The following is a 27946-nucleotide window of genomic DNA, read 5'->3' as shown; positions in this document are numbered from 1 at the left end:
CAGACAGGACCAATAAGATCTTGTAGTACAACCTGTACCAGTGGCAGCTACAGAGCTCAATCCACTGTCAGAGTTTCACTGTGCTGCAGGAATGAATGGTAAGGACTTGCTGCCTCTTCCTGGCACTTCTATTGTAAATGTCTCATGAAAGAAAAAGAGTTTCCAATTTACATATGCTGGGGTTGAATAGATAAGCAATCATTCTGAAAAATGAGTGTATGCACATATGAGCACCCACGCATGTTGTTAAACCTTCTGACCAAGGAGAGATAAGCCTGGTGCTGATTGTTTATGATCATGCAGTAAAATTTCTATGGAATTGTCTTTCTTGGATGAAAAACAGAAACAGACACATGAACTCAATTGTAATTAAGCCCATTTTATTGTAATTCACTTGCAATTCTCTAAGCTTTCAGATCTTGTTTTGGCATTATAAACACCTGCAAATCCCAGGCAACATAAATAAAATCTTGTTACAGTAATATCTATAGAAAATGAGATTGGCGCAAAGTATGATAATTGCAGCTTTCCAGCTCCCCTATACCCATACACAAACCAATAACATATAAAGGCTATTTATTCAAAGTGCTAAGTCTTTTCCTGTTCTTTATTAGAGCACAGCCCCATGTGATAGGCTTCATAAATACGTGTAAGAAAAAGAGATTGTTTACAAAAAATTATAATCAGAGAAATTGTATTATCCTAATTTTTAGATAAGTAGCTGAGATGCAGCTCGGTTAAGAAGTTTCCCTGACACCAGGTGAAGAGACTGGGGCAGTGGGGGGAAGGTAACCTAGAGCTCCTAACCTCATCAGTCCTTCTAAGTAAATCTCCTCCTTTAAGAGAGGCATCCCAAGAATTTTACATTGTCAAGGGATTCAGGAGGAAAAACTGTTCCTTCATTGGCCTTTGTTGGCAACTCCAGTGAAAATCAGTGGAAGGAAATCCTCCTAAACACTGTTTAATTGAAGGATTTAGATGAGAGGCAACTGGCCTATCCCATTATCATACCTAACACTTGGAAAAGCAGACTGTTGGCTCATCCTGTAACTGCTGGTATCACCACTCAAGGGAACGGAGGGGGTGGCATTGCAGAATGAGATTGTAATCAGATACACAACTCTGAGATGGGCTGGAAGAGGCCTGGAGGATCAAGTGACCCTCTTCTAGGATCGTAGCACGTTAGGTAAAAGGTAGCAGGGTTGTAGCAGGTTCTGTAGAAGAATGCTGACAGAAAACTTTCTGACCTGAAAAACTTCTAGTGCTTTAAGATCTAACAAAGCATTTTAGGGACTAACTCCTAGACCATTTTAGTCTATGACAGGACAGGTCTCATTCTGGAACAATCTAGAAAAATGGGAAGAAAACAGCATATAATACCTCTCCTTCCCCTGGAACAGGATAAAAACAGTTGTGCCTCAGGATAATGGGAAACAACAGTGACTTCAGTGTGTTAGGTGAGGGTGAAAGCACAGCCCATGACTTTTATGCTGTGCCTTTAGAATCATAGAGATCAGTGGAAATGGCTGTGGTGCAAAATGTAAGAGAACTGAGATCTCACCATCTTCCTGCACACTTCTCCAAGGCTGCACTGCCCTCATGGTGAAGAAATTTTCCTCAAGTTTAGCCTGAACATCTCAAGTCACAGCTTGTGACAGTTGCTCTGAGTTGCCATTACAAAGAAGGGCCCAGGTGCTCTTTATAACTCCACCTTGAACAGCAGGGCCCAACACTGGATGCATGATTTCAGGTGTTGAGTCCAAAGAGACATGGAGTATTTCCTTGATCTGCTGGCCACACTTCTCCCAGAGTAGCCCAGTACGTGGTTTCTTTAATTCCCAACGAGAGTATCTTGCTGGCACAAATGCTCTTGGGATTTTTGGTTGGAGCTGTGTTTTTGTATTTTTTTTCTCACTTTGTCACAAAATAAGTTATTTGTCTCCAGGGGAATTATGGGAAGCATGCTGGGTGACTTTTGGTACCTGAGTGATGTTGCTTGTGTCCTCATCATGAATGGATGGATCCGAGATGAGAAGTGCATTCTCAACTGAGTAAACTGACAGAGCTTTAAAGCATTTCTTGCCTTGTGTCAGAGGTTTCTCTGTGGGAGATGTGGGATGATTTTTGAGACAGAGAAAGAATTGTCGCTACTGTGCAGCTGGGACTGGAAGAAGCAAGGTCTTCCCAGAGTAAACACCAGAGTGGAAAAGGTTTTATTTGTTGTGGGCATGATGAGCCATTGCTTTATTGATTTGAGAAGCTCTGCAGTCACAGTGGGCAAAACTGGGTGTAAATAATTAAAGGCATTGCCAGGAATGGCTTAGGGATCCAGCCTGCTATTGGAATAATATTTCATTGTCTGTCTTTTGCTGCCTTTTACCTTGAAATATAACATCTGGATTCTGAGAAACAGCCCTTCTTGGGACGAAAAGTATAAAAGCACATATTCCTTTGGAATATATATGTTACTTGCCAAGGCAGAGCTGAAAAGGAGAAAGACATGTCCCCAAAATTTTAAGGAAACATGAGGAGTCATAGCTGTAGTCCATCTCACCTAGACACTTAGTGTCACTCTCATTCTACTTATTCCTCTTTACAGAATAATATTTTCTGAGCCTTGAAAACCAAGGTGCTGGGATAAACCATGAGGTGCAGGCAGCCATGTGAAGGGCAGATGTTATCTCAGTTTGCATCCTTGGTAGTTGGAGCAACTTCCAGCAACAACTGGAGGTGTAAAGTGACTCTCTCTAAGAAGCGAGGGTGGTACTTGAAGCGAACCAGTGGGAAATAAAAAATGACACCACTGAAAATGAACAGGACGATGTAGAGGATCTCTATTTGGGGTTGATCAATGATGGGAGCTAACACCAGGTACACAGCTGCCATCAGCACGATTATGGGGATGATAATTGGGACCTGTGAAAGGAAAACATCAGCATAAAGACTCATGTAATTCTGGGCCACTGTGGGTTTGGACAACTCTGGAAACCTTTCTGCAACCTGAGGTATTACCTAGAAATACCAATTAATTCAGCAATCCTGTTTCCCAGCCTACCCCCACTCAAAGGCTGAACACCCCTGCAAGAGCTACACCACCATATCACACCTTAACCCCTGGTCTTTCCTGCCCTCCTAGACCTGAAGATGCAAACTACTGGCTTTTGTACCACGTCTGTTCTGGCTCTCCCTACTATCTTGCATCTAAAAGCCAAGCTGTAGACAAAACACAGAGTAATTGTATACAAATCAGCTTAGCACCATTGCACAGAAAGGTTTATTCATGTGTTGACAGACAGGTGGACAGGCAATCTTGGAGGCAATTTCTGTAAGCCTGGTCAGAAAGCATTTAAACTTCAATTTGAAGCCACCCTTCCTCAAAGGAGGGTGCCTTGTGCATTCACTAATAATCCTCAGTCACTGAGGAAGCACTGCAGATCAGCTCGCTCATAGCATCAGGGGAAGAACACGTGACTCCTGATTTCCTTCCTTTTATCTGTTTTTTGGGGAACAAACCTGTCCCCATGTCATCTCAAAGGACTTGGGGCACCCCACCTGAGTTTTTTTTCCTCTGCAAGGTTCTTATGCCTGGCTTACCCTCCAAGGGGTTTGCCCAGGGTCTGCGAGCATAAACAGGTGATTATATTGTTGATCAGGATCATATTTCATTTACCACTTAAATCTTTTAGAAAAAAAGAGGATATGGTAGATACATTTTCCATAGTGAGGAGGCAGGGCATTATTAGCTTATCAAGACAGAGAATTCAACCTTGACCGATGCCTGTATATTCACACTATCTCACCCCTTGTTGACTTTGCTGAGACAAAACTTGAAATTAAAAAAGGAAGGACAACCACTTTAAATCTATAAGCCACCAGTGCTCACTCTTTTCTCTTAATGTTCTCTTAGTCATTTGAACAAGATATGAAAATATGTGAGTGTTTTATGTTATTACTTTACCTTGTAAGATCTTGGCAGTTCTGGTTTCTTGATTTTTAAATACAGGAGCCCAGAAATAGTCATGCCATAGAAAAGCCATGCCATAAAACTGGAAGAAAAGGAAAAAAATTAGACCGCATTAAACTTGGGGTGAGATCATCCAGGAATGTCAGGCCTGCCTTGCAGATCCCAGATGTTCATATCTTAAATTAAAAAGGTGAATATTGATATAAATTTAGTAGTTCTTCCATTCATTACCTTTCTAGCACAAACAATGAGAACTTTAAAATTATCTGAATATTACAGATACATTTCAATTAGGATGAATCACATTCAGTTAAGTCTATAGTGACAGAAGCATTCATGCATTGCAAAGGTGCTGGTTCCCAAGCTCTTTCTTTTCTTTCTTCCCTCCTCCTCTCCCCAGTATTGGTTAGAAAGCAATAGCCCAGCCTCAAAAAGATATTGCGAGAAAATACTTATAAACAATGTTATATAATGTTATAAATACGTATAAACCCAGGAGCACAGGCGATGTAAACAGAAACCCTACACACACATACCTGAAGAAGTTCACGATACTGGTGAAGGTTCCTGAAATTATCATTATTAAAGACATCGCAGATGTGAACAGTAGAGCAGGGGAGGGTGTGAGGCATCGCACGTGAGCCATGGACAGAATAGCTGGCTGAAAAACAAAGCAAAACACTGTATCATCATATCATGGACCCAGAGGTCCTCAATCATCCCCCTCAGCTGCTGGTGGGAGCTTTGCCTGCAGCCAGAGCCACTCGTAATCAGCAAATAAGCAGCATATAAAACCAGACCAACTCTGAGGAGTGTAAATACAGAAAACTCCTTCAAGGGTATTTTTATTGTGTCTCACTGGTTTCATATCAAATATTCTCAATTTGAGCAGACAAAATGAGGTTTTCAAACTACTGATGTGACAGACTGAGTCAAATTAGAGCTTTCCTGACCACCATGAGGACCTTTTGCCATGGAGCCACTCTTCTGCCCTCTGTCACATCTCTCTGGGACTTGACTTCTCTTGGGATGACTGGAAAATGAGCCAAGGAGTAACCCTGAAACATTTACATAACTACAAATTAAACCAGGATTTGTTTCAGAACATAGAGAGGCTTAGTAGCCTCTTTATGGTTTGTTTCATTGGGAAAGTTTAATGAGAAATGCTACTTTTTTTTTTTTTTTTTTTTTTTTTTTTTTTTTTTTTTAAATTCCCAACCAAAATATTGAGTGTGTGAGAAATGGCATAAACGTTCAGCTCATAGTCTGGTATGGTCAAATTCAGACCATCTGTGCACTTCTCAGCACAGAACTTGCCATGATACAGCAGGCACTGTCCTTAGAGAGAGAAGTTGAGGAACCAGTAACCACTGAAACCAGGAACCACCAAAACCAGCAACCACCAGTCCAGTCATTTCCACCAACCTGGTCATTCATATGCATAAAAGATTCTCTGCTGTGAACCAGGAGTGGAGCTGGGATGGAATCATAGTTTCATAGAATAATTTGGGTTGGAAGGGACCCTAAAGATCATCTAGTTCCAACATCCCTGCTGTAGGCAGGGACACCTTTCACTGGACCAGGCTGCTCAAAGCTCCATCCAACCTGGCCTTGAACTTCCAGGGATGGGGCATCCACAGCCTCTCTGTGCAACCTATTCCAGTGCCTTTGCACCTGAGAACAGGAATGCCAGATGCTATGGGTGGGAAGGACCAAAAAAAGCAGAGAGGTTCAGGAGGAACACAAGAAGCCTGCTCAAAACAGAGGAAGACAAATACAGCTCAGCCTTTTTTCTCTTCTTTGTGGAGCAGTGTGGTTAACTGTGTTTGGGGGCTGTACCTGTGAGTGAGGGGGTCTGTATCAGCAGCTGGGATGGGCAGCAACCTGAGAGGCTTGTATGCCCAGGTACCAGCAAATGGGGAGACTGGGATCCAGGGGCTGAATGTCAGCCCAGCCGCTGGAGGGACCTACAGTGTACATATATTTCTATATGTATTTCCCACGAATAGACCCCTGATCAGCCAGAGAGGGTAACAAACGCCCTTGGTGCTGTTAGTGCTGATGTTTGTGTGAGCCCCAGGTGTGTCTGTATGTGCAGCTTTATGTGCCCTGCTGTCTGTGTATGTACATATACAGCTATACATGTATGTGTGTGTGTATATAAATGTGTTTCATACCTGTGTTTGCGTGTGTGTGGCTACTGGGAATACATGCTGGACTTACTGGTTGGACCAGGGAGGAGGGAGCTGCAGCAGCCTGACCTCCAGTGGGCTACCAGATTTGGCCCACCTAACAAAACCAATGATAAACCCAAGCTAGGAGGGATGTGAGGCTTGGTGTCACCTTGTAATTGCTATGAGGCTTGAAGAGCAGAGATATCCTATGCTGCATCTAAGCTGCACTACCCATGAGAAGGCTGGAACACCCCTGAGACCAACCTGTGTAGTCAGTATAACATGTGAAGGCAGCTGGCTGGTGCTGGGCTACCTTCCCAGTGCAAGCAAAGGTGCCTTACCACACACAAGCATGGCCAGGTTCCCCTTCCCTGGCAGGTGTATTGACTGGGTCACCCCACAACCTGTGCCTGGTGCCCCAGTGCAGCAGTATTTGAGTGGTTCATTTCAAAGGTGTTCTTAAAATTCAGGCCAGATGTGAATATGTAGCTTTTTGAAAGTACCTGACTGAAGAAGAAAGCCCAGAGACAACAGGAAGGAGATGGGGATTAAAGTCTTTGAGCAAGGAACAAAGCCCTTGAAGAGCTATTGCTCTGCCAGTTGAACACACACAGTGTTTTCCTCTCTGCTGTAGTGTCACGAGAAGGTGAAGTTGCTCAAAGCAAACCAGACCCTTTTTTTGTGCTTACCATATGGCCCTCCCTGGCAGCAACGTAGCACACGCGGCCTCCGCTGAAGAACGTGCCATTCGATGAACCAAACGTAGACAGGGCCACCGACAGAGAGATGAGCCATGCCCAGCTGCCCAGGACTTTGTCCCTGAGGTGGCAAAGAGTACACAGCATGAGATGCAGTTCACAGATGTATTGAATACTCACTCTAGAACCAGACAGGTTTCTTCCCTCCATTATTCTTGTATTACACGGGATTTTTTCCCAAAGTCTTTCTAATGATTTAAAGTCTTCTTGCAATTCCCATAATATTTAGCAACTAGTAAGTATGTCTTGTCTGACAGCTTTTCTTCCTCCTTGGTGTATTTAGATCTACTTCTATCCACACTGCAGTGGTGTACAAAGCTGTCACCACAGGCAAAACCACCTTTTTTGTGTACTGATGCTGTGGCAAAAAGCCTGAAGATACTGCTATCACAACCAACAATATTAGCTTGGAAATCACAGAAAAACTGTTCCTGTCACACTGGAAGAAATATTCTGTTATAACCTCTTCTTCACTATGCATAAGATTTTAACCCTTTAATCCCACATGCACCTATTACTGCTATTCTGTGAATCAGGCTTAAGCCAAAGCAATGGTTTGAATTCCAGATGTTTGGTTCTAAAGCATGTTCAGACATTTCTGGTTTGCTTTCTCCTTAACAGAAGAAGTAGCAGAGTTACAAACAGAGTTCAAGGTAAACATTTGGAAGGAATGATAATCTTCTCACCTAAAAGTGAAGATTGTCTTCTGAAATGAAGCAGCATTAAGAGTACTAATTGAGTAATAAGTGCTGGTGTTTGGGGTAATTGTCACATACACAAACACTCTGTTTATCTAATTGGCAAAAATTCAAAACTCAGATGCTTTTTAGATCACTTTATTTACTAGCAAACTGAAACCTGCAGTTGCTGTTAAATCACTGTCATCAAAGAAACACTGCGAAGAGCTTCCTGAGCTCCTTTTGTGGCTGCACCTCTCACCACTGAACAATGTTTCTTTCGGGCAGTTTTCCTCTCATATGGGGAATAAATGCATTTAAATGTGACAAGTCCTCCTCTGGCTTCTTTATACTCCTCCCATTCTTTCTTAATGGCCTGAATAACTGCATCTCTTGCTTGTGAGCCACAGACATCACCCCCTCCTCAGAGTCTGGCTTCCTACCTGTCCTCAGCCTTTGAGTGCCCAGCTTTCCTGTCACTAGTTCAGTATTTCTTCCTGAATTGCACTCTTGGGTGAAAAGGTTAATCAGGCAGGAAAAGGAGATGTGTTACAAAGGAGGAAGCTCAAGAATAACTTGTTAATTAGGAATGATGGGAAAGGAAGTGCAGGGAAAGTTCATGACACTGCAGGCTAGTGAGGCTTTGTGACATGCTCAAACAAAGCACTAGACCTTTAAAAGCTCCTACTCATAATGACGGTGAAAGGCTATTAGGGAACACATCCAGCAAGAGCTCGGTCAGGTCTTCAAATGGGAGATCTTGTGAAATGCACACAGAAGCAAAGCTGCTGCTGACTTTTTAGGAAGAGGATGAGCAGCACATAATCCATGGATACACCATGTCATCATTTCTGCCAGACAACTCATTAAGGGCTATCAGGGATTCTGTGTCTTTGGAAATATTTAGACAAAGGCTGGGTGTTCTGGTGGAAGATCATTGATGGTGTCTACACCTCTCCTGATGGTCTCTTCCTCCTAAATTCCTTGTCTTGCACAGAAACTATTTAATATCACCAAACACTTCAGGTTGATGAGACGTAGAAACTGTTTCTCTGTAGCTCTGGAAAAGCACAAGCCAATTGAAGTTACAGTTACCAAAAGCTACCCAACCTGTGTATAACACCTCTCAAAGGTGTTGTTGAGATCAGTGTCATTTTCCATTTCCCCCCAGATGGAGAAACCGAGCCAAAAGACTCTGGTCTGCTCTAAATTCCAGGTACCAAGTGGACAGGATTCACACAGTTGGCTCTTGTCTCATTCCCAACCCCCCACTTATGCATTAGCAGGGCAGCACATTGCCCTCTCCATTTCATTTAGATATTTGGAAATATCTAAAATGTGGGTCATTTCTCAGTCCCCCGGTCTGGATATGTACCCTTGCTGCATTCCCAGTGCCTGTGGGGAGATGCTCCTGGTGTGACCTTCACCTCTCCTTTATGGACACTTTCCATGAGGTAAAACATGAGGGGGGGGGGAGCTACAGGTTCCCAGTGTAAATGAATGAGAATGGGGAGTAAAGGATGGGCCATCTTGGCAGCCTAGATGCACCTTGGAGACCGTGGCCAGATGAAGCCGGTCAGGCTTGGCCTCACAGAACCACAGAATTATAGAATCATAGAACAGTTTGGGTTGAAACGGACCTTGAAGATTATCCTGTTCCAAGCCCCTGCGATGAGCAGGGACATCTTTCACTAGACCAGGTTGCTCAAGGCCCCCTCCAACCTGACCTTGAATGTTTCCAGGGATGGGGCATCCACAGCTTCTCTGGGAAACCTGTGCCAGTGCCTCACCACCCTCACAGGAAAGAATTTCTTCCTTATGTCTAATCTAAACCCATTCTCTTTCAATTTGAAGCCATTCCAGCTTGTCCTACCTCTACAGGCCCTTGTAAAGACTTCCTTTCCAGCTCTCTTGTAGCCTCTTCAGGCACTGGAACATGCTATAATGTCTCCCTGGAGCTTTCTCTCCTCCAAGCTGAACAGTCCCAGCACTCTCAGACAGTAGTGTGCTTCAGCCCTCTGAGTATCTTTGTCACCCTCTTCTTCTCTGTAACATGGCCTGACAGGTCTTCCTGGCCTGATCAATGCAGTGCTGCCATTCCCTCTGGGAATAACATTTAAATCTCCTGAAACTCAGGAGAGAACCAGTATTTCATGGGGCTGCATTGCCTGTGTTGCCCCACACAGAGCTCACCCCCAAGTGACGGCCACAGCTCCTGAAGACAGCAGCTCAGAGGGAGTCATGGCTGCCAAGTAGCTCACGTTTACCAGCAAATACAGGCATGTAACCAAAGGAATGGCAATCATCAGAGCTCTGGGAAGGGTCACCTGGAAAAGGGATGACAGCAGTGTTAGGTGCAGCACATTTATGCCTGCACTGTGCTTTTTTTGTTTGTTTTGTTTTTGCCACCACCCACGTCTCTCATTCAAATTCCTCCGCTCCCTAAGCTTTTCCTCAGAACAAGACATAGATCCAGATTCACATGGCAGTTTTCACACCAGTCTCCCAAAGATGTCAGGCAAATGGTGAGGTTGTACAGTTCCAAAGTTAGTCTGAAAAACGCCACAACCAACCAAAAAAATAAATCAAACAAAAAGGACCCACCAAACCTTATTAAAAAGATTTTGATTCATAGCTGCCCAAGATGTCTTTTGCATACTTCTTGATTACTTTAACACTGATTTATTCATTACTAGTGTGTTATGTCTCCTGGTGTGCTGCATCTTCCCATAAACATCTCACTTCCATGGACAAAGTTCCAGTGTGTGCTGCATCACATTTAACTTCTCTACAGTTTAAATCAGAACAGGGGTTTGATACCAAAATCTCAAAGGGGATTTGCTCTAGGAAGGAAATATTTCTTTTTTCTTAATGGCAGGATTGTGTCTTAGAACACCACAGGATCATTATAAGACTCAATAAAATCAACAGTGTCTTACGCAACTGAAAATACTGGGAAATGGCAACTGAGAACCTGAAATACCAATCTTTGCATTCCCCATTCTCAACACAGGACAAGATATAGCAATTCCTAATGTTGTTGTCTCCACTCTGGAAGGGCCTGAATATCAGTGCTCACAATCCTGTGGGAGAGAGTGGCCCTGGAATCTTGGCTGCCATTCAGGTTAATATTTAACTCTGTATTTTCCTTTAATCTTCAGGATCTTGTGTGCTGCACTGGTAGAAAGCACACTCTATAAACTCTGCACTCACGCAACTCTTGCAAAGTAAGAGTTGTTCACTGCTGCAGTGTTTGATCTGTGAAAATGGGTAATATGGTGCAGAGAAGGCTGATGTGAGATGCAGGTGAGCTACTTCAGTGCCTATAGCACAATGCTAAAATGTAGATGTTTAAAGATAGGGATCATTCAGAGAGTTTGATTCCTTTTTCAGTGAGGCTTAGCTTGCTCTTAAATTGCCCCTCCATGCAACAGGGAGAGATAAAGTAGTTTTCTGAGTTTTCTGATGCATAGATTATGGATCAAATCTTTAAGGGAACATGTGGTGTTAAGAATCCTTTATGGATTATAGCAGTGAGTGCTTTTCTGAACAAATCTAGGTGTCTACAGCGAGATCCTCTAAACACTGAGATAAAACTTCATCCCCAAAGCATCCAAGTGCTGCCTAATAATTTTTTTCCGATCAATGGAGTATTTTAGGACTTTCATAGGATCACAAATGATTTGGATTGGAAGGGACCTTAAATATTACCTATTTCTAACCCCCATGCCATGAGCAGGGGTTTCTTCCACTACACCAGGTAGGTCAAAGCCCCACACAAACTGGCCTTGAACACTTCTGGGGATGGGGCATCCACAGCTTGTGTCAGTGTCTCACCACCCTCACTGTAAACCCCTTGATCACCTTTTGTAACACAATCACAGATAGAATCAAACATATTAACAGCAGGATTAAGTAAAACCCAGCTCACTCACTCACTCATTCACTCACCTCAGGCTTCTTCAGTTCCTCAGTTACATAATTTAGGTTGTTCCATCCATCATAGGACCAGAGTCCCTGGTAAAATGCCACTCCAACTGTGCCAATACCTGCAGTCGTGCCTTGAAAACCATTCTGAAAACTCTGAGTTTGTCCCTTGGCAAGCAGCACCAACCCACCCACCACGATCACCAACAAAGCCAAGAGCTTGGCAGCTGTAAAAATGTTCATAACAGATGTTGCCAGCCTCACGTTGAGACAGTTGATGATAGTTAAAACCAAGATGCAGGCAGCAGCTGTACATTTGATGGCAACCTGTGGAGATGAGCATCCTGGGTAGAACGGCGCGATGGCATACTCAGCAAAGCTCAGACAGACAGCTGCCAAGCCAGCTGGTCTCACCAGGATGACAGAAGTGTAGGCAAAAAGGAAAGCAGGAAAAGAACCAAAAATCCTCAAAATGTAAATATATTCTCCTCCAGACTCCTTAATTATTGTTCCAAGCTCAGCGTACGACAAGGCTCCAAACGTGGCCAGGAGACCACATGCTGCCCAGATCAGCAGGCTGCTGGCAGGGTTCCCCATGTGATGTAGTACCCACTCAGGGGACATAAAGATCCCCGAGCCTATCATGGTGCCTGCAATAAATGACACGCCACTAATCAGGCCAACCTCTTCTTTCAGTCTTAACTTCTCCTTCCCTTCACTCAGATCTGTGGACGAATGAAGTGGATCTGTCATCTTCCTTTCCCTCATTGTGGAAATGTGAGGAGATGTTGTAAGGAGAGAATGTGAAAAAAGATTAAGGCATTTGAATAAGGACTACCTCAGGCTTTAAGGTTTAGTCAATAATTACAAAAGTCACTGCTGAACACTGCTGAGAAACACAAACTTATCTTCTGCATTTCACATTCTTTCATTACCCATCTTATCTTGGTGATTTATTATGCCAAGTTTGATTATCCCTGAATCTCGCTGCAAGCAATGGTAATGGATAGTATCCAGCACCACCTCAGAATCTCTCAGCATTACTGGACTGTGATCCTGGTTATCTCTCCTTCAAATTACGCTTCAAACAGCATCTGAAATAAGGATCAGGTAAGCAAAGTCCCCATGCAAATCTGTACTTTATTCTTTGTTTAAAAGTCAATGTTCAAGCACTCGCTTCAGTGCTCAATCATATTTTCATTCTTCACTGTAACATGATCCAACAAACAAGTCTGCCAGCCAACATGCTATGGCTTTGCTCAACAAGGAACATTTCCAGTGTCTCAATCAAAGAAACAGATATGTTTTGCTAAAAACAGTCCAGAGATTCTTTTTCTGCACAGTAGTAGGGGACAATAGGGGCTTTTTCCAATTTTAGAAAGTGCAGAAGAGTGAAAAGGCTACAGTTACATTTTTCCAGGGCCTTTTTACCATTGTACATAAGGTGTGCACGCTTTTACCAGACTATGATCTTCAGAGCACTTTGTCACAGCTCGTTGTGCACACATTTCAATGCACACGAGAGAAACGCGGCACAAGCTTTTGAAGATACCTCTGACCCTTACTTAGATATCTAACACATAGAATTCCAGACCTTGAGGCAGGTCCTGCTATGATTATTACATTGCATGAGGGTGTATTTTGTGATCAGTGATGTGTATGAAGTATTGAGTGGAAGGGAATTTCCACATGGATTCCCTTGAACATGAACTAAACTTTACTGGAGAGTTACTGTCCTTGGAGGTCTCTTGCAAACTTCTGTTGTGATAAATACCAGAAGTGAGACCTTTCTCTGCCCTTCATGCCAATGACAGACCTTGAATCTTTAAAACTATCTGTCCTTCTCAAACATTTGAACTTAAAAAAGCATGACTATGAACAGAGCAGTATTTTTATTGTTTGTCTAAAAATTCCTTCTAAATCACTCAGACTTTTTTTCTTTGCCATTCTGTAAAAAAAACCCACCAAAAATCTAACTAGCTTTGCAGTTCTCTGCAAGAAGAATCCAAGATAACTCTTGGACCCTTAACAAAACTCATGGGTCCACAAGAAAAACAACATATACAAGTTGCATAATTTTGCATGCTAAGGCAAATAAAGTTCCTCAAATTTTATAATCGGGTTGAAGCCCTTTAAGTTCTCTAAAGAGGAAAAAAACCTCTCAAATCTCATTAAAAAGTAGGGAGTTTTAGAGTATAAATGTTATTATGAGATTAAGGAAATAATGAGAAAAGTTTGATGGGTTTCATAAAGGATTTCAGAAGCTATTCCTAATATCACCTCTCTAGTATTCACTAGGAAATGGATGCCAGCTGGTTTTCTCCTAATTTCAAAGTCACTGTCACTTACAGAAATTCACAGCTGATCAAGCGGTAGCTGTAACAAAAGCAAAGGTTATACTTTATCTGTCAAGTCGGCCTTTTAAGCCTTCCTAGCAAAGGTGTGAGTTCTGAGAATAAACATACACCTTGTACTGCAAGGGTGCAAATTAATGCATTTCAAGTTAATGGTTTGCAAAGTGGTTGAGAACTGGGAAGGAGGCATGCCAGTAATGCAAAGTACTTTGGTTTGCTTTTACTAAGTGCCAGTGCTCTTCTTGCCTGGTTTAGCTAGTTGAAGTGTACTCTTTTTTAAATTGCAAATGACACTGTAAGGTGATGCTGGAATCCTTCAGAGGTCTAAAGGTCTGGTTTTTTGCTGCACTACAGAGACTCTACTTCTGTGTGCATCAATACATGTATAATGTATACTAATCCTTATTGAAAACAAAGGCACAAAATATGGTTAAATCAATGCTAAAGGAAAACTTAATATGACTACAGGCAGTTAAGTATCCTTCTAGTAAGGTTATAGATATATTTCTCTAACTCTTCTCCTGTTTTAATGAAGGAACTTCTTTTCTGAAGTGTAAATGCAAGGTTCTTTAAGAGTATTTTTTCAAATCTTTACTGTTCTTGCTCCTAGAAATGAATAATTTTTAATCTAAAGTTGTAGGAAAAAAAATTAGAATTTCTTCAAACTTGATCATGTCAAAAAAATTTCTGTGAGGCCACTCATATAACCAGAATTAATTAACTGGTATGTCAATAGCCTCAGTCAATTCCTAGAGGGAAGTCTACTTCCAATCTCAGATTCATTGTTACTCAGTTCTAACTGCTTCCACCTAAAGTAATAAGGAATCTAATTAATAATGGCAAGAACTTGAGGCTATTCCTGTGGAAGCTAAGGCAGTCTGTTTGTATTGGATTTTTTTTTCCATTGTCTTTTTTTTTTTTTTTTGACTGATATGAGCAGTAAGGAGCAACCATAAGATATTTTAGTCAAATGAATTGTCACAATTATAATTTGTCAAAACTGACTATGTAAAAGGGCAACTCACTGCTCCCTTCCAAAAGGGAGAGGTATAAGAAGGAGTGAAAAATACAAGTTCTGCTTTCTCCTCGCGTGGAGTAGCAGAGCTTTGTTGCTCAAGCTGTCACCTAATAAATCCCCTACCTGAATCTCACTTACCTTTGACACTGCAATGGGTGGTTGCCATCTACTGGTCCCGAGCAATAATGCGACATGGCTCAGTCCACATTTGGGATTGGTATTTTGCATTCCTGACTGAGAAGAAAGCCTATCTTAAGTATTACATCTTCAGCCTTAAGGAAGCACAAATAGGCTATATTTGAGGTGTGAGTGAAAACTCTCCTTAATGTCCTTACGGCTGTTTTTATCTCAGGAGTCACTCTGAGGACTAGAGAAAACTAATTTAAAGGCCAACGTCTGGTAAAAACTAGGCAAAACATGTGGGCAAATATTTTGCAATATTTAATTTCAGGTCTGAGGAGTGGTATTTGGAACAGAGTTATGGGCTTGGTTTCCCTGTCCCATGCTTGGAAAAGAGTTACAAATCTCCGGGTGGGACTAAAAATAACCTGTAATCTGAGGGTGGAGTGGCCAAAACCATTACCCATAAGGTTCTTCGGAGGTAGACACCAATGTTATACTTATAAAATTGTGTTATACTTATAAAATGGATCAATATTTTCTTTTTTTTTTTTATTAAAAAGAACCCCAAAAAACAAACACCAAACACCAAGTTGTATGAGAGGTACTAAAGATTAGAGAATTTATCTAGGACATAAGGTGTGGGTTTGATGGCCTTCTCTATTTAAGAACATGGAAACCCACAAATCAAATTTGAAGACTCTCACCTCCAGAATGCAAGATGTGAACTGCAGTTGTAGGCAGATCTTGGTGCCTGTGCTTGCCATATAAGTAGAGATGCCTGACTAAAAACAGAGAGGAAATAAAGGCCAGGAAAGTGGAGCTCTGAAATACATCTTGAGCCCAGAAGAAAAATTGGGGCAGACAGACAACACACCCCAGATGTCCTGTGTGAAAACAAAGGAAAGAGGACTCATTGAGAGGTATCTGCCGGGGAACGGGAGTCAAATATGTTTAACTCTAAGGCTCTACATGCCCAGTGCATCCTGGCTCTTCTCACATCTGAGCCTGGAAAGAGTGCAACTTTGGGCCTCCACCCCACTGGAGATGGACTGGTCCCACCAGCTCCTTTCATGTAGTGCCCAGGGGCCAGCAGTGTGTGGTTGCTCCCAAGGCAAGAGTGCCCCTGGCATGGAAAACAGGGCTCCTTGTGCAGCAAAGCTCTGGCTGGGATTTTAAAAATGCCAATGTGAGCTGCAGCTAGCAAAACAAAAAACCAGCTTGGGCTACTGGGATGGTGGGGTGGAAATGACATTTCTGAGGATGCAGGACAGCCCTAGGCTTCACAATGAGAATCATAACTAAAACTGAGCTAGTTTATATTTAGAGTAACTGGCTTTCCCTGTCATTTTACAGTAGCGGATCTGAAGTCAGGGGGTTAAGAGTGAATCTTAAACCCAATAATTTACCATGAGCTGAGCTAGTGCTCCATGTCTGGGTCTGCAGACAGCCTGCAGCTGAGCTTGAGCCTCAGTGTTCCTGCTCAGCAAGGGCTCAGCACATTCTGGTTCCACAACTATTAAACTTTTGAAGACTTGCTTCTGTTTTACAGACATTCTTTATTAAAGTGTATTTGTTATCCCATGTTCCCAATCAGACACTGAATATTTTGTCTAGTTATCTTACTGTGTTCAAAAGGAAGCTGCTAGTGTCATACTGCACCAGTTAAAAACAAAGGGGTCCAGGTAGAAGGAAATCTCAAAGTCTCAGGAGCAGGCTGTGCCTATATGCCAAAAGATTAGTCAGTGGGAAAGAAAGCCAGCCTGACTGAATAGGGAGGTTTTGCTGGAACTCAGAGAAAAAAAAAAAAAAAAGAAGGGGCAGGCAACTCAGGAAGAATACAAGGATGTCATTAGGTCATGTAGAGAGAAAATTAGAAAGGTGAAAGCTCATCTAGAACTCAATCTAGCTGCTACTGTGAAAGATAATGAAGAGGGTTGAGGATGAGAGGAAATGGCCTCAAGCTGCATTAGAGGAGGTTCAAGTTGGACATCAGGAAGAATTTTTTCACCCTTTTTTTGAAAAGGTGGTTAAGGATTAGAATAGGCTGGAGAGGGAAGTGGCCGAGTCACCGTCCCTGGTGGTGTTTAAGAAACGACTGGTTGTGGCACTTAGTGCTAGGGCTTAGTTGGCATGGTGGTATTTGGTCAAAGGTTGGACTTGATGGTCTTGGAGGTCCAACCTTAATGATTCTATGATACTAGCTGCTCTAGAAGATACTGATGGAATAAGCTGAAACACTGATGAAATGAGAACCACAGCTGAAAAGAAATAATTACAACTTGCAAAAGTACTGATCCCACCACTGAATGCACAGGTCAAGTTACTTTATCAAGTGCTATTGCTACTTTTTCTTTCACCAACTGAGGGAAATTATACTAATTTCTTCCTTCATTCTGTATTTCCTGGATTTATAGCTATATATGTATACAATGTGTGTGTGTGTGTATGTGTGTATATATATATATATGTAATATCTATATATACACACACACACAATCTGTCCTGTTTTCTTTTCCTAGCAATACCTTATATTAGCCTTAATGATTTATTTGCATTTGCTTGTACTCTTAAGAACTCCTTTTAATTGTTGGAATTAAGTTTTCATTTATTTATTAAGTTTAATTCAAGATTATATTATCTTGTCCTGTACAAAGTCTGGTTTTCAGAATCATAATCAAATGAATGCTGTCATTACCAGAATACAAATAAACATTTTCATGAAAACTTTCTACCAAACAAGATTAAAAATAGAATTTAAACATGCCAAAATTCTATCACTAACACAAAATAGTTTTATTATTTTTAAAACAAACTTTTACAACACACACTTAGGGCTTTACCTGTAAATCTATATTCACTCTGTTAAGTAGCATTTTACAATAAAATAGTTTTCTCTGTACAATTCCTGTCAGAAATATAATAACATTGACCCAAATAATTCAAGTTTTTCTTAGGTGAAAAGGGGACATAGTAACTTCAGGTACTAAACTGAATTTCTAAAAAATTCATGAAAACTGTTCCCTATTTTGAATAAAACCCTGTACCAGAAGCGACATTTCAGGCCCACAGAAGGCAGCTCTCTTCCCCAGCCTGCCCCACTGCTGCCCCAATGTCTTCCTCCCAATAACCCCTAGGACTGAAGGGCTGTTTGCCCCCTGCCTCTTTTCTTCTCCTTAATCACAAAAGTGGGGGAAGCACCAGCTTTGGTAGTGTGGCACAGCAGAGGACCTGCCCCACTACTAGGGGACTAGGAAAAGCACATGGTAAACACCACCCAGGAAGGAAAACAGGGTAATGTTGCTTGCAGCAGCTGGTGAAAGTTTTGTGAGCTGCCTCCACCTGTTTGCTTTCCCTGGGCCACAGTCGGGAGCACAGGGTGGGGCCGGGTGTCTTATCCTTGCCTGGCACTGCTGCTGCCAGCACGTGTGAGGCAGATCACCCTTCCACTGCTCTCCCCCCACGCAGGGGTGGGATGTGCTTCAGCTCGCAGTCAGGGCCAGAGTGAGGGCAGGGTTTGCCCCTATGTGCCCAAAACATTTCACTTGTGGAGTGGCTATAAGCTGTACGATGTGCTCTGGGCCATGCTCCCAGCCCTGTGAAGTTGATCTCCTGGAATAAGCCTAGCCAGGGTCAAGGGGGCTCAGCCAGTCTCCATGCCAGTTACTACCTAGCTTCTCAAAGAGCTAAGACAAGGGGTTAATTTTAATGCTGTTTAATTATAACATCACTTAGACTCTGTCAAATATAAAGGAAAAACCGATGTTTGCCTGGAAAAGTTACATAAGTTATGACACTCTTCTACATCTCCGGCTGGTGCTTTACGAAGTTGCAACGAACGTATTTTCCAGCTAATGCTTCATTTTGTGCATTTTTACCAACAGAAAAACTAATGATCTTGGAAAGATAGTGATGTGTTGAGACTGTAATTCCTCCCATCCATATGCTTTGGTTAAAGCTAAAAATAGATATGAATAAAAGGAAGGATGAAATGGATTAAGAATCTTTTCTTGGCCTTCCAGGAGAAGTATGTGTGGGAGATAGGGATCAGGTTTTAATTCCATTTGGTAAATTTGCATTTGAGATTGTATGAAGAAAAGAACTGTGCTTAAAGGTTTGTAGGACTCTTTCTGGTCTCGAGATCATAGGTCCCTAATTGCCCTTGTCAGTGATGCAGTCAGCATGATGTAACATGGATGTACAGGAATCGCTCTTAAGTAGTATTGTTCTCTTGAATGAAAATTGGACGCATCTACAGATATTGTCCTCTAATTCTTAGCCCTCAGCCAAAATGAGTGGAAAGGCACTCTTATTTACACGTATAAACTTCCTGATTTGCAATCCACTAACAGAATGTATTACGAGGGACAAAGTTTTCCAGCCAAACTGGATTTCCATCTGGAGCCAGCTCAAGCCAGTAGGCAAAGCAAGCCACAGGCTGCAGGGTGTGGTCTCGTGCCTACTTTTCCTGTGCCAAGGAAATGGGAATTGATTATTCCCATTTGAAGAGCTAATCTCTACTTCCCACTTGCAAAGCTCTTTGGTCCCTGTGTCACAGAGACAGAAAAGGTATAGCTGGCTGGGTGGTGGCTTCCTCCCCCCAAAAGCTCCCTCAGGAAAACAAAATGCTTCTCTTCCCTCTCACCCTGCCCTTTCCATTTTCTGCTCCAGATGCCGGCTCACCCTTGGGTCCCCACCCCAGCACTGGGGGTGCGGATGCACAAACGGCTGTTGGGGCCTGATAGCAGATTAGCTGAATACAAGGGTTCTGTACTGCAAGAGAGGAAGAGCTGACTCACAAAAAGAGCTTGAATTTTGCCATATTTAAAAAAGCGTTGTTTCAGCTCAATGAATTTCTTGTTTTGTTCTGTGTTTGACTAACTGCCTAGGAAGAGGGATGCATCAGAAACAAGAGAGGTACTTGGAAGTCTGTAAAACCTGCAGATATAATTAAAGGTAAGCCCACTGAGTTATGAATACACTGCTGCTATTATTTACGTAATATGTGCATAACATTGGCACCTACTTTTCAGTATTACAGTGCTCAACCACTTCGTTTATGCTCAGGAAGCAAGATGGAATTTCCCTTCCTCAGTCTGTGTCTGGCATTCTGTATTCACTGTGCTGTGCCTTGCTGCTCTGAAGGCATGTTTGGCACACAATAAGGTTTGGGTTCTCTGCATGGAAATGGGGGCCAGTGGGCAAGTCTTCATGCTATATGATGAGTCAGAACAGAGGTCTGAACTACCTCTGAGCTAATACACCTGTGCTCCATTTTGGTATTTAAATGATGTGTCCGCTCCTCTTGTTGCTTGCGGTTGGGCCCCCTTGACACTCTATAAGAACAGGAAATTCTGGGGAGCTTCAGGTGCAGTTAAGATTACAAAAAAATTATAGCCTAGTGATTACACCAAAAGAGCAGAGATGACTGCAAATGTCCAAATGTTACCCTAAGCAAAGTCCTCTTGGTGTCAGGCTGCTGGTTCAGAGCCCTGTCAGAAGAACCTTTGGGAGTTGGGAGGATCAGTATATGATATGGCAAGAGGTAGAAGGATGTTAATGAACAAAAGACATGAAATTATGCAAGTCAAAGCACTGTTGCAGATCTTTCTTCTAGTGTATCCTTTGCTCTATGGCTTCTCATTTTTGAAGATACAGAGAAGTTCTAGTTCATGCAAGTTAAGTTGGTGAAACTTTATGCAAAAAAATCAAAATTTCTGGATATGCTCTTAGAGTTCTTATAATGTATTTCCCCAGGAGATAAAAAAAAAAGCATTCTTCCCTCTCTTCCTTGTTCTGATATGGCTGAATTATGTCATCCTAGGTGTGCAAAAAAAATGCTCCCCATTATTCAGAACTCTTGTGCTTGCTTCCATTGCCTTGGATATTTCTTTGAACTTTCTTCCCCTTTTTAGAAATTAGAATGTTTAGTCATTACTGCTTAATATATGAAATGAGTGACAATTAATTTGATGCTCAACTCTGAGGTTTCATTCTTTATACTGAATATCATATGTGATCTTCAGCTCTAAAAGCCACAGTCTGCCTCTATCATGAAGAGTTCCTGGAACTTAATTCTCCACTGGAAAGAAAAATATACTTCTATTGAGACACGGAAGCTTTTTTTTTAAGATAAGCATTGATGCCAGTCTGTTGTGAATGAAGTGAATGTGAGTATGAAAACCAGCAGATGTTATCTCTGGCTTTGCCACTCCACAGCTATTCACATTCATTCATGTACGTGAGGTGATGCCATTAGTGACTCTTGTTGTGTTACAATGGCAGTCTCTGGTGGCTGTGACTCTGAGGTATGTATATGAAGTTTGTTCAGACCTCAGCCAATTATGAGGGGGTGAACTACTCGGGGACCAAAGCTGTTCTGCAGGAGAAACGAGTCTTCAGCTGACACCTCCTCAGCCATTATAGCATAGACTTACTTAGCAAAGCATTTCCAAGAGAGATATTTATTTCTTGGGACAAGTTCATGGTGATCTGTGCTGCAGGGCTGCACACTCCGCTCACTGACACCTCCTCTCATGCATCTCCTTTAAACCTCTTTTTCTTGTCCTCACAGACTTATTATCTGGCTGATAATGTCTACAGGAGCAATGACCACATGTGTAACTGAATGGCAAGTCAGCATTTTAGAACAGTATATAGTAATGAGTCATTCAAAAAATGGGATTAGTGACAAAATTTACTATAATACAACTGTGAATTTTCTGTTGGTGCTAAACTGAAGTGTTCTCATGTGCACTAGCTCAGTATGTTTTGCCAGTTACTATCTAGTCCCTAAAAAACTCAGAATACATGGCCTTCCTTGAAGAAACTTACAGTTGCACATACAGGTAGGGGGAAATAAATATAAATAATACCACAAGTTTGAGAAATAGAGCAGACTGGCCTTTTCAGCATACTGTGAGCCTGGCTGTTGTCAAATGGGTTTATGGGAATAATACTAGGAGAAGGCCTTTTTGTACCAGTTTTTGTGTTAAATGGGAAATTTGAAGGATGATAACTAACTCAGAAGAGTTCTTCCCACACATGGGATAAAATGCTTAAAACACGTAGTTTTAAACATTAAAACTGGATGCAGTTGCATAACGTGGGTCAAATGTTTCTGTATCAGAAGAGAGGGTGCAGACAGAAAGAGGATGTGAAGATTGATGGAATTCAGACAGGAATTCAGACAACAGTATCAGTACCACAAGAAGCAGCAGAGGCTGAGTTAATGAACAGGTTAAGTGGTCAAATGCAATAGGACAGAAGATCAGCCCTGACTTAGCACATGAATGGCTGCAGCAGGGAAAGGCTGTGCTTGTGAAGCAATGGTGGGGTAAAAGGATGCATGAATGGGAAAATCCCGCTCTGCAAAGAGTCTTCGACTGCTAAGCCTGTTTCTCTGAGGCTCTGGGAACAGATGACCCAATGGGGAGGCTTGGCTCACTGGGACAGAGTTCTTATCGCAGTAAACCCTCCTCTGTATTATGGTTACTGTTGGTCTAAAACATGAAATAGAAACAAATTCCTACAGCAATGCATCTAGCAGCACGTCTAGTGATTGTAGCATTTCAGACTCATTGATTTTTATTAATTAATTGTATGTCTGCTAACAAAATGGAATGCAGAACCCAATGCTTTGGGTGCCTAGATTTGGTATGCAGTGATGGTATGATGTGGGAAAGTTAACTTCAGAATGGGATCTACTCCTGCAAATGCATGAAATGTGCATCCAGATCAGCATATTTTACCAAGATACAGCTCACAAGGGACATGCTAAGGATATAAACCAGCATTCCATGGCCCTACTCTGAAACATGGACAGATAGGTCCAATGGTTTCCGAGCGGCAGGGCTGTCCTTCAGTGAGGGTGTAGGTAGTTAACTGCAGCTGTTGTTTCAGAGAACTCAGAGGCTCACAGATCCATGACTGCCCCTCTTAAACTGTAGGATGACAGCTAGGCTGGGGATTAGACCGGGGATGGTTAGGCTTGGGGTTTGGACAAGAGGGTCATTAAATCCCTTCCAACCCAAACAACTCTATGCTTCTCTGACTGAAAGGCCAGCAAGGCCATTAAGCAGAAGATTTGAGACAAGGTATTGACTTCTTCCCTGCAGAACAGCCCAGCTGCAGCAGAGGGCAGCCGAAGTAGGCTGCTGATTTTGGGGACTCTCTCCAAGAAAGCCATGCCTGCAAATCTTGAGCAAAGGAATCAAATCTGGGTGCTCCCCAGTCCTGGGAGTGAAGGATGTCGCACACTTTCTTTTAAAAGGATGCAAGCTTTTGTAGGGACCTGCGTTTTTTTGTGGAGATGGTTTGAGAGTGTCTACCACATCTAGTTGTTTCATTTTCATGGAGGAATACCTTACTTTTAAGTAATACAGGTTAATTATTTGCTACCCTGCTAGATCTAACAGGTTGTCAAAACTGCTGGGGGACGTGAAAGTCATGGCACAGCAGGATAAATTCTATTCATGTACAGGGTTTTAGGTCCTGAAGTTTGTGGCTTTAGAAAATGTAGGCCTCTTCATGATTAGGCAGCTGAGTGGGGGTGGTTAGGGCTGCAGCTTTCAGTTTCTGTGGGTGCTCCTCAGTTAAGTGCCTTACCCAAGGTCTCAGAGGAAGACTGTGGAGGAAGGCAAAGGCATCCAAGCTTTCCGTATCCTTGGCTACTTTCTTAAACTGTAGACTGTGTATTTATTTAGTAGTTTTCATTGAGGATACTTATTCACAGAAAAAACAATGCATAACTGTGTTAAAGGAGTTAATCTGAAATGTCTGGAGTGTAAGCAGAGCCCAGCCAGCTGTTAACACATCCTTTAAAAGAGGAATAGCTAGGAAAAGCATTTTATAATGGAGTGATATCAAGTAAAACGATCTAAAGTATTAAGTACTTTTAAAGTTTCCACTTGGAACAAAGGTAAGAGAGAAGGGCATTTAATATTTTAGCATGAGTCAAAAACTTTAGTGCCATTATTAAATTGTGAGGTGCGTGGTGGTGGAATCGTTTTGTTTTATTCTTTTTTTTTTGAAAAATACTTCAGAAAATAACCAAATAATCAGATCAAATCCCAAACTGATTGCACTTAAACATTTTTCTGTTTCATGACCAGGTTGGGTTTTTCAGTAGTGAGAAGCACACTGATGTGGGAATCATTCAGATCATTCAATCATTATGCTTATCGAATGCATGTTGAGCTCTTTGAGAAGATTTGGTGCTTTATACAAACACTGATTAGAATTATTGAGGACAAACAGGGTCCCCAGAAGGGTCAGAGCTGGAGAGCTGGTGTAATGTAGACCAGCTGCTGTAAGTGTTCAGGATGCCAAGAGCATAACAGGGTTTCCTTCAGTCCCAGCTGGTCTGCATGAAGGGAAGAGCTGGCTTGGAGGCTGTGACTTAGAGGCCTCCCCTCCTCAGTAAACACAGGAATTGGTTTTTCAGCCCTGCAGCCCCCCTAGAGACAGCCCCAGGTGGCAGTGGGACAGGACACTGGGGATCACAGAGATTAGCCATGCGAGTGGCAGCAGGCTGCAGACATCTGGGTATTTAGCTGACTAGTATTAGGCGCAAGAAATCATTTTCATTTCTTGCAGGAATGTTTCTATCTTTATCAGGAGCTGGGAACTTTTATGTTCTTATCCATGTCTATAAATACTGAAAACAGTGAGGATTTTCTCCTTTGAGACATCTCTATTTTTAAGAACACAGTTGGTAGTCACAGACATCTCATCCACACAACTGCTGCGCCAGCAGTAGCACCAGTACAGGTGCTATTCCTGCAGCCCAGCTCGCCTGGAGCCACTGCGACAGGCAGGGCCTGACTCCTCCCTGCCTACACAACAAGGGGTCGGCAGCGGCGACTGTGCAGCGCCCACAGGACCGAGAGCCAGGTTTTGTCTGAAGGTTTGATCTGTGGATGGCATCTGTCACTGTTTCCTGCAATGGAGCACTCTCTAACCAGGCTCTTGAAGAATGGGTAAAAAAGCAAAATAGGGGATTTTCTTGTGAAATGCGTATTTTAAAATGTCACTGACATGCAGAGATCCCTCTAATTTTTAGGGGCTGCTGAATATGCAGAATTTATGCTCATACTGAGTAACATTATCAAGACCCATCGCTAGCAGTGTCTACCAGCACAGAACCATATTTACAGACAGCACTGCCCCGCTGTACCAGCAATCCCATCTTTAATTCTCTCATGGGAAAGGAATAATTGGCTCTTTGCCCAAAATCACCACACAGTAACTATCAGCACAGCAGTTAACTAATAAATTAGTAACTGCTGAGATGCGTTTTTGTTTAATGTAACACACACATCCCACAGGTGATGCTGTGTGTGGGGACCTCTGGAGCCACCAGGGACCACTGGGGAACGCTCAAACAAGCCTCGCCTTCCCTTTGTCTCCCCAGCCCTCAGGTGGGCACTGCCTCCCATCACCACACCTGAAAGGCCTAAAATCACAGAATCACAGAATTGTTAGAGTTGGAAGGGACTTCTGCCAATCATCTAGTCCAGCCCCTGCCAAGGAAGGGTCACAGGAACGTATCCAGGTGGGTTTTGAATGTCTCCGGAGAGGAGGATTCTACGACCTCCCTGGGCAGCCTTTTCCAGTGTTCTGCCACCCTCAATGTAAAGCTCTTCCTCGTGCTGAGCTGGAGCTTCTTGTGTTTTAGTTCATGGCCACTGCTCCTGTCACTGGGCACCCCTTAAAAGTCTGGTACCATCCAGGTGCCAGGCACTTCAGGCTGGAGGAGACTGAGGGGACATCTCATTTCAGTCTTCAACATCCTCATGAGGGGAAGTGGAGGGGCAAGTCTCTTCTCTCTGGTGACCAGTGACAGGATCCAAGGGAATGGCTTGAAGCTGAGTTGGGGGATGTTTAGATTACACCTCAGGAAAAGGTTTTTCACCCAGAGGTTGGTTGGGCACTGGAACAGGCTCCCCAGGGCAGTGGTCACAGCACCAAGCCTAAGAGAGTACAAGAAGCATTTGGACAATGTTTTAAGGCACATGGTGTGACTCTTGGGATGTCCTGTACAGCGCCAGGAGTTGGACTTGATAACCCTGATGGGTCTCTCCCAACTCAGCATATTCTATGATTCTGTGATCCTCTTGGCACCTGCCTTTGAGATTCTTATATGCATTAATGAGATCCCCTCTCTGTTTTCCCTTGACTGAACAGGCCCAGCTCCCGCAGTGTCCTCTCATACAGGTGATGCTCCCGACCCCACATCATCTTTGCGGCCTCTGCTGGACCCTCTCCAGTAGCTCCTTGTCTTTCTTGCACTGAGGAGCCCAGAACTGGACACAGCAAATGAAAGTGAGCACAAACACACACAGACAAACGCTAGCCCTGTCTCGTGGCGGGAAGGACATGCACACGGACGAAGACATCGCCTTCCAGCGGTGCCCGCGCTGAGAGGCGGCGGGCGGCGCATGCGCGGCGGAAGGGGCCGGGGGCCGCCGCCTCCTCCCTCCGCCTCCCCGCGGGCCGGGCCGGGGCGCGCAGGCGCGGCGGGGCCGGGGCGGGCAGGGGCGGCGGGGCCGAGCGGCGGCGGCGGCGGCCGGGGGGAGCGGCCGGGGAGGTTCAGCCGCGCTCTCGCTGTCCCTGTCCCTCCGCGCCATGTTGTTGTGAGCCCCGGGCGGGCGGGCGGGAGGGGAGGCAGGAAGGAGCGGCGCCCAGCGGGAGCGGCAGGAGGAGGAAGGGGCCGGCGGGCGAGCAGGCGTGTCCCAGCGGCCGCTCCGGCTCCATCGCCGCCAGCCAGCCCGTGAGTACCCCTGGGGGGCCGGCGCCGCACTGGGAAGGCCGCGGGCGGACGGAGCGGGCGGGCGGGCCCCCCTTCCTCCAGCCCCCTTTTGTCTGCGGGCTCGGCTGCGCGCCGAGGGAGGGGAGAGGGAGGGAGGGAGAGGGAGGGAGGAGGAGGAGGAGGAGGAGGAGGAGGAGGAGGAGGAGGAGGAGGAGGGAGGGAGGGAGGGGGCCATGTTGTGGCAGGTCACCGGGCGGCGCGGGGCCTGCGCGGCGGCCTCGCCGCCTTTGTGTCCGCCCGGGAGCGGCGCCGAGGTGGGGACGGAGCGAGCGCCGTGAGGGGCGGCGGCGCCGGGGGAGCGAGGGAGGGGAGGGAGGGAGGGGCGGCATTGTGCTCTCGGAGGGGCTCGGGGGGAGCCGCCCCCGGCCCGGCGGCGTGTGCGGGGCCGGGTTGGTGCCCGGGAGAGCGCCGGGGGCCCGGGGCAGACGGGGGCGGACGCAGCGCTGGGGCTACAATGGGCTCCGGCTCGCGGGGAGCGGAGACGGGGCGGCGCTCGGACCCCACGGGCCATTGCGTGGCTGGGATCACACGGGCTTTGTTCGAACGTACGAAAAACTTGTGTTATTTTTTTTAGTGCTCTTAAAGATAATAACCGCTTCCTGAGAGTGCAGCGAGAAGGCCAAATGCCTTCGGTAGCTGGTACCACACAATGAAGCGGTAGGGTTTGATTCTGCTTCAAACGTGCCTGTGCAGACCACAATAACAAAAAGTTGAGGAAAATGCCTCCTGTCCTGAGTGGGTCGTGCGTACAGCGAACAGTTTGGGGTTAATCTCCGTGGCAGTTATTGTGCAAAGATTTTTGGGTTTTGTTTTGGCATTGTTTTCTTTCGTGTAATTCCTAAGGTCAGACTCCTATTTCCTTGAGAGAAAATTAATATATTTGGGACGGTTTCTATTCTTCTGGTTTACAGTTTGTAGCAAGATGGCTTAATACCAAAATGTGCAGCGTGTTTGAGATGTGATAAAGAGGTTCTTACCACCTGATTTCGGGATGATTTTTTCTGAGCAATTAGAATCGGTAAAACTTCTTAAATCGCCTAATATTCACTTATACTCCACATGTTAGCAAAGTACTTTGAGGTTCATTTTACTTTCTCTTTGTTGCATCTCCACTGAGAGATCAGGCCTTCGTAGTTGCAGTA

General features: G+C 44.0%; 2 protein-coding genes across 11 annotated transcripts in view; one reads left to right on the top strand and one right to left on the bottom strand.

The window, feature by feature from the left end:
• Nucleotides 1–439: 439 nt before the first annotated feature.
• On the bottom strand, nucleotides 440–12274 carry LOC104685496 (b(0,+)-type amino acid transporter 1-like). Its single transcript, XM_019282141.3, has 6 exons — nucleotides 11525–12274; nucleotides 9767–9900; nucleotides 6828–6957; nucleotides 4501–4625; nucleotides 3959–4046; nucleotides 440–2916 (listed from the first exon to the last, which is right to left on the bottom strand). Exons 1-6 carry the CDS (start codon nucleotides 12266–12268, stop codon nucleotides 2683–2685), a joined length of 1455 nt encoding a protein of 484 aa, XP_019137686.3. The 5' UTR covers nucleotides 12269–12274; the 3' UTR covers nucleotides 440–2682.
• Nucleotides 12275–26664: 14390 nt separating this feature from the next.
• Nucleotides 26665–27946, top strand: part of PUM2 (pumilio RNA binding family member 2) — a 77412-nt gene continuing 76130 nt past the window's right edge. For 6 of the 10 annotated variants that reach the window (XM_039569678.1, XM_039569683.1, XM_039569681.1 and 3 more), the window contains exon 1: nucleotides 26666–26765. The gene's annotated coding sequence lies outside the window, so the exon portion shown is untranslated. Of the gene's footprint in view, nucleotides 26766–27004; nucleotides 27059–27946 lie in introns of those variants that run through there. The other 4 variants (XM_039569684.1, XM_039569682.1, XM_039569679.1 and 1 more) reach the window with 2 other exon arrangements.

The sequence above is a fragment of the Corvus cornix genome, chromosome 3, assembly GCF_000738735.6.
Source record: "Corvus cornix cornix isolate S_Up_H32 chromosome 3, ASM73873v5, whole genome shotgun sequence".
Classification (NCBI taxonomy): domain Eukaryota; kingdom Metazoa; phylum Chordata; class Aves; order Passeriformes; family Corvidae; genus Corvus; species Corvus cornix.
The sequence above is the reverse complement of the archived record's forward strand: the minus strand, read 5'-3'. Positions and strand labels throughout refer to the sequence as shown.

What these genes read in the sequence shown, in the direction of transcription:
- LOC104685496 (XM_019282141.3), bottom strand. Translation starts at nt 12,268, where the DNA reads ATGAGGGAAAGGAAGATGACAGATCCACTTCATTCGTCCACAGATCTG. An exon ending in AGGAACTGAAGAAGCCTGAG is followed by an intron (nt 9,901 to 11,524) that starts GTGAGTGAATGA and finishes TCCCTTTTCCAG; the next exon opens with GTGACCCTTCCCAGAGCTCT. An exon ending in GCTGTGGCCGTCACTTGGGG is followed by an intron (nt 6,958 to 9,766) that starts GTGAGCTCTGTG and finishes TTGCCACCTCAG; the next exon opens with GGACAAAGTCCTGGGCAGCT.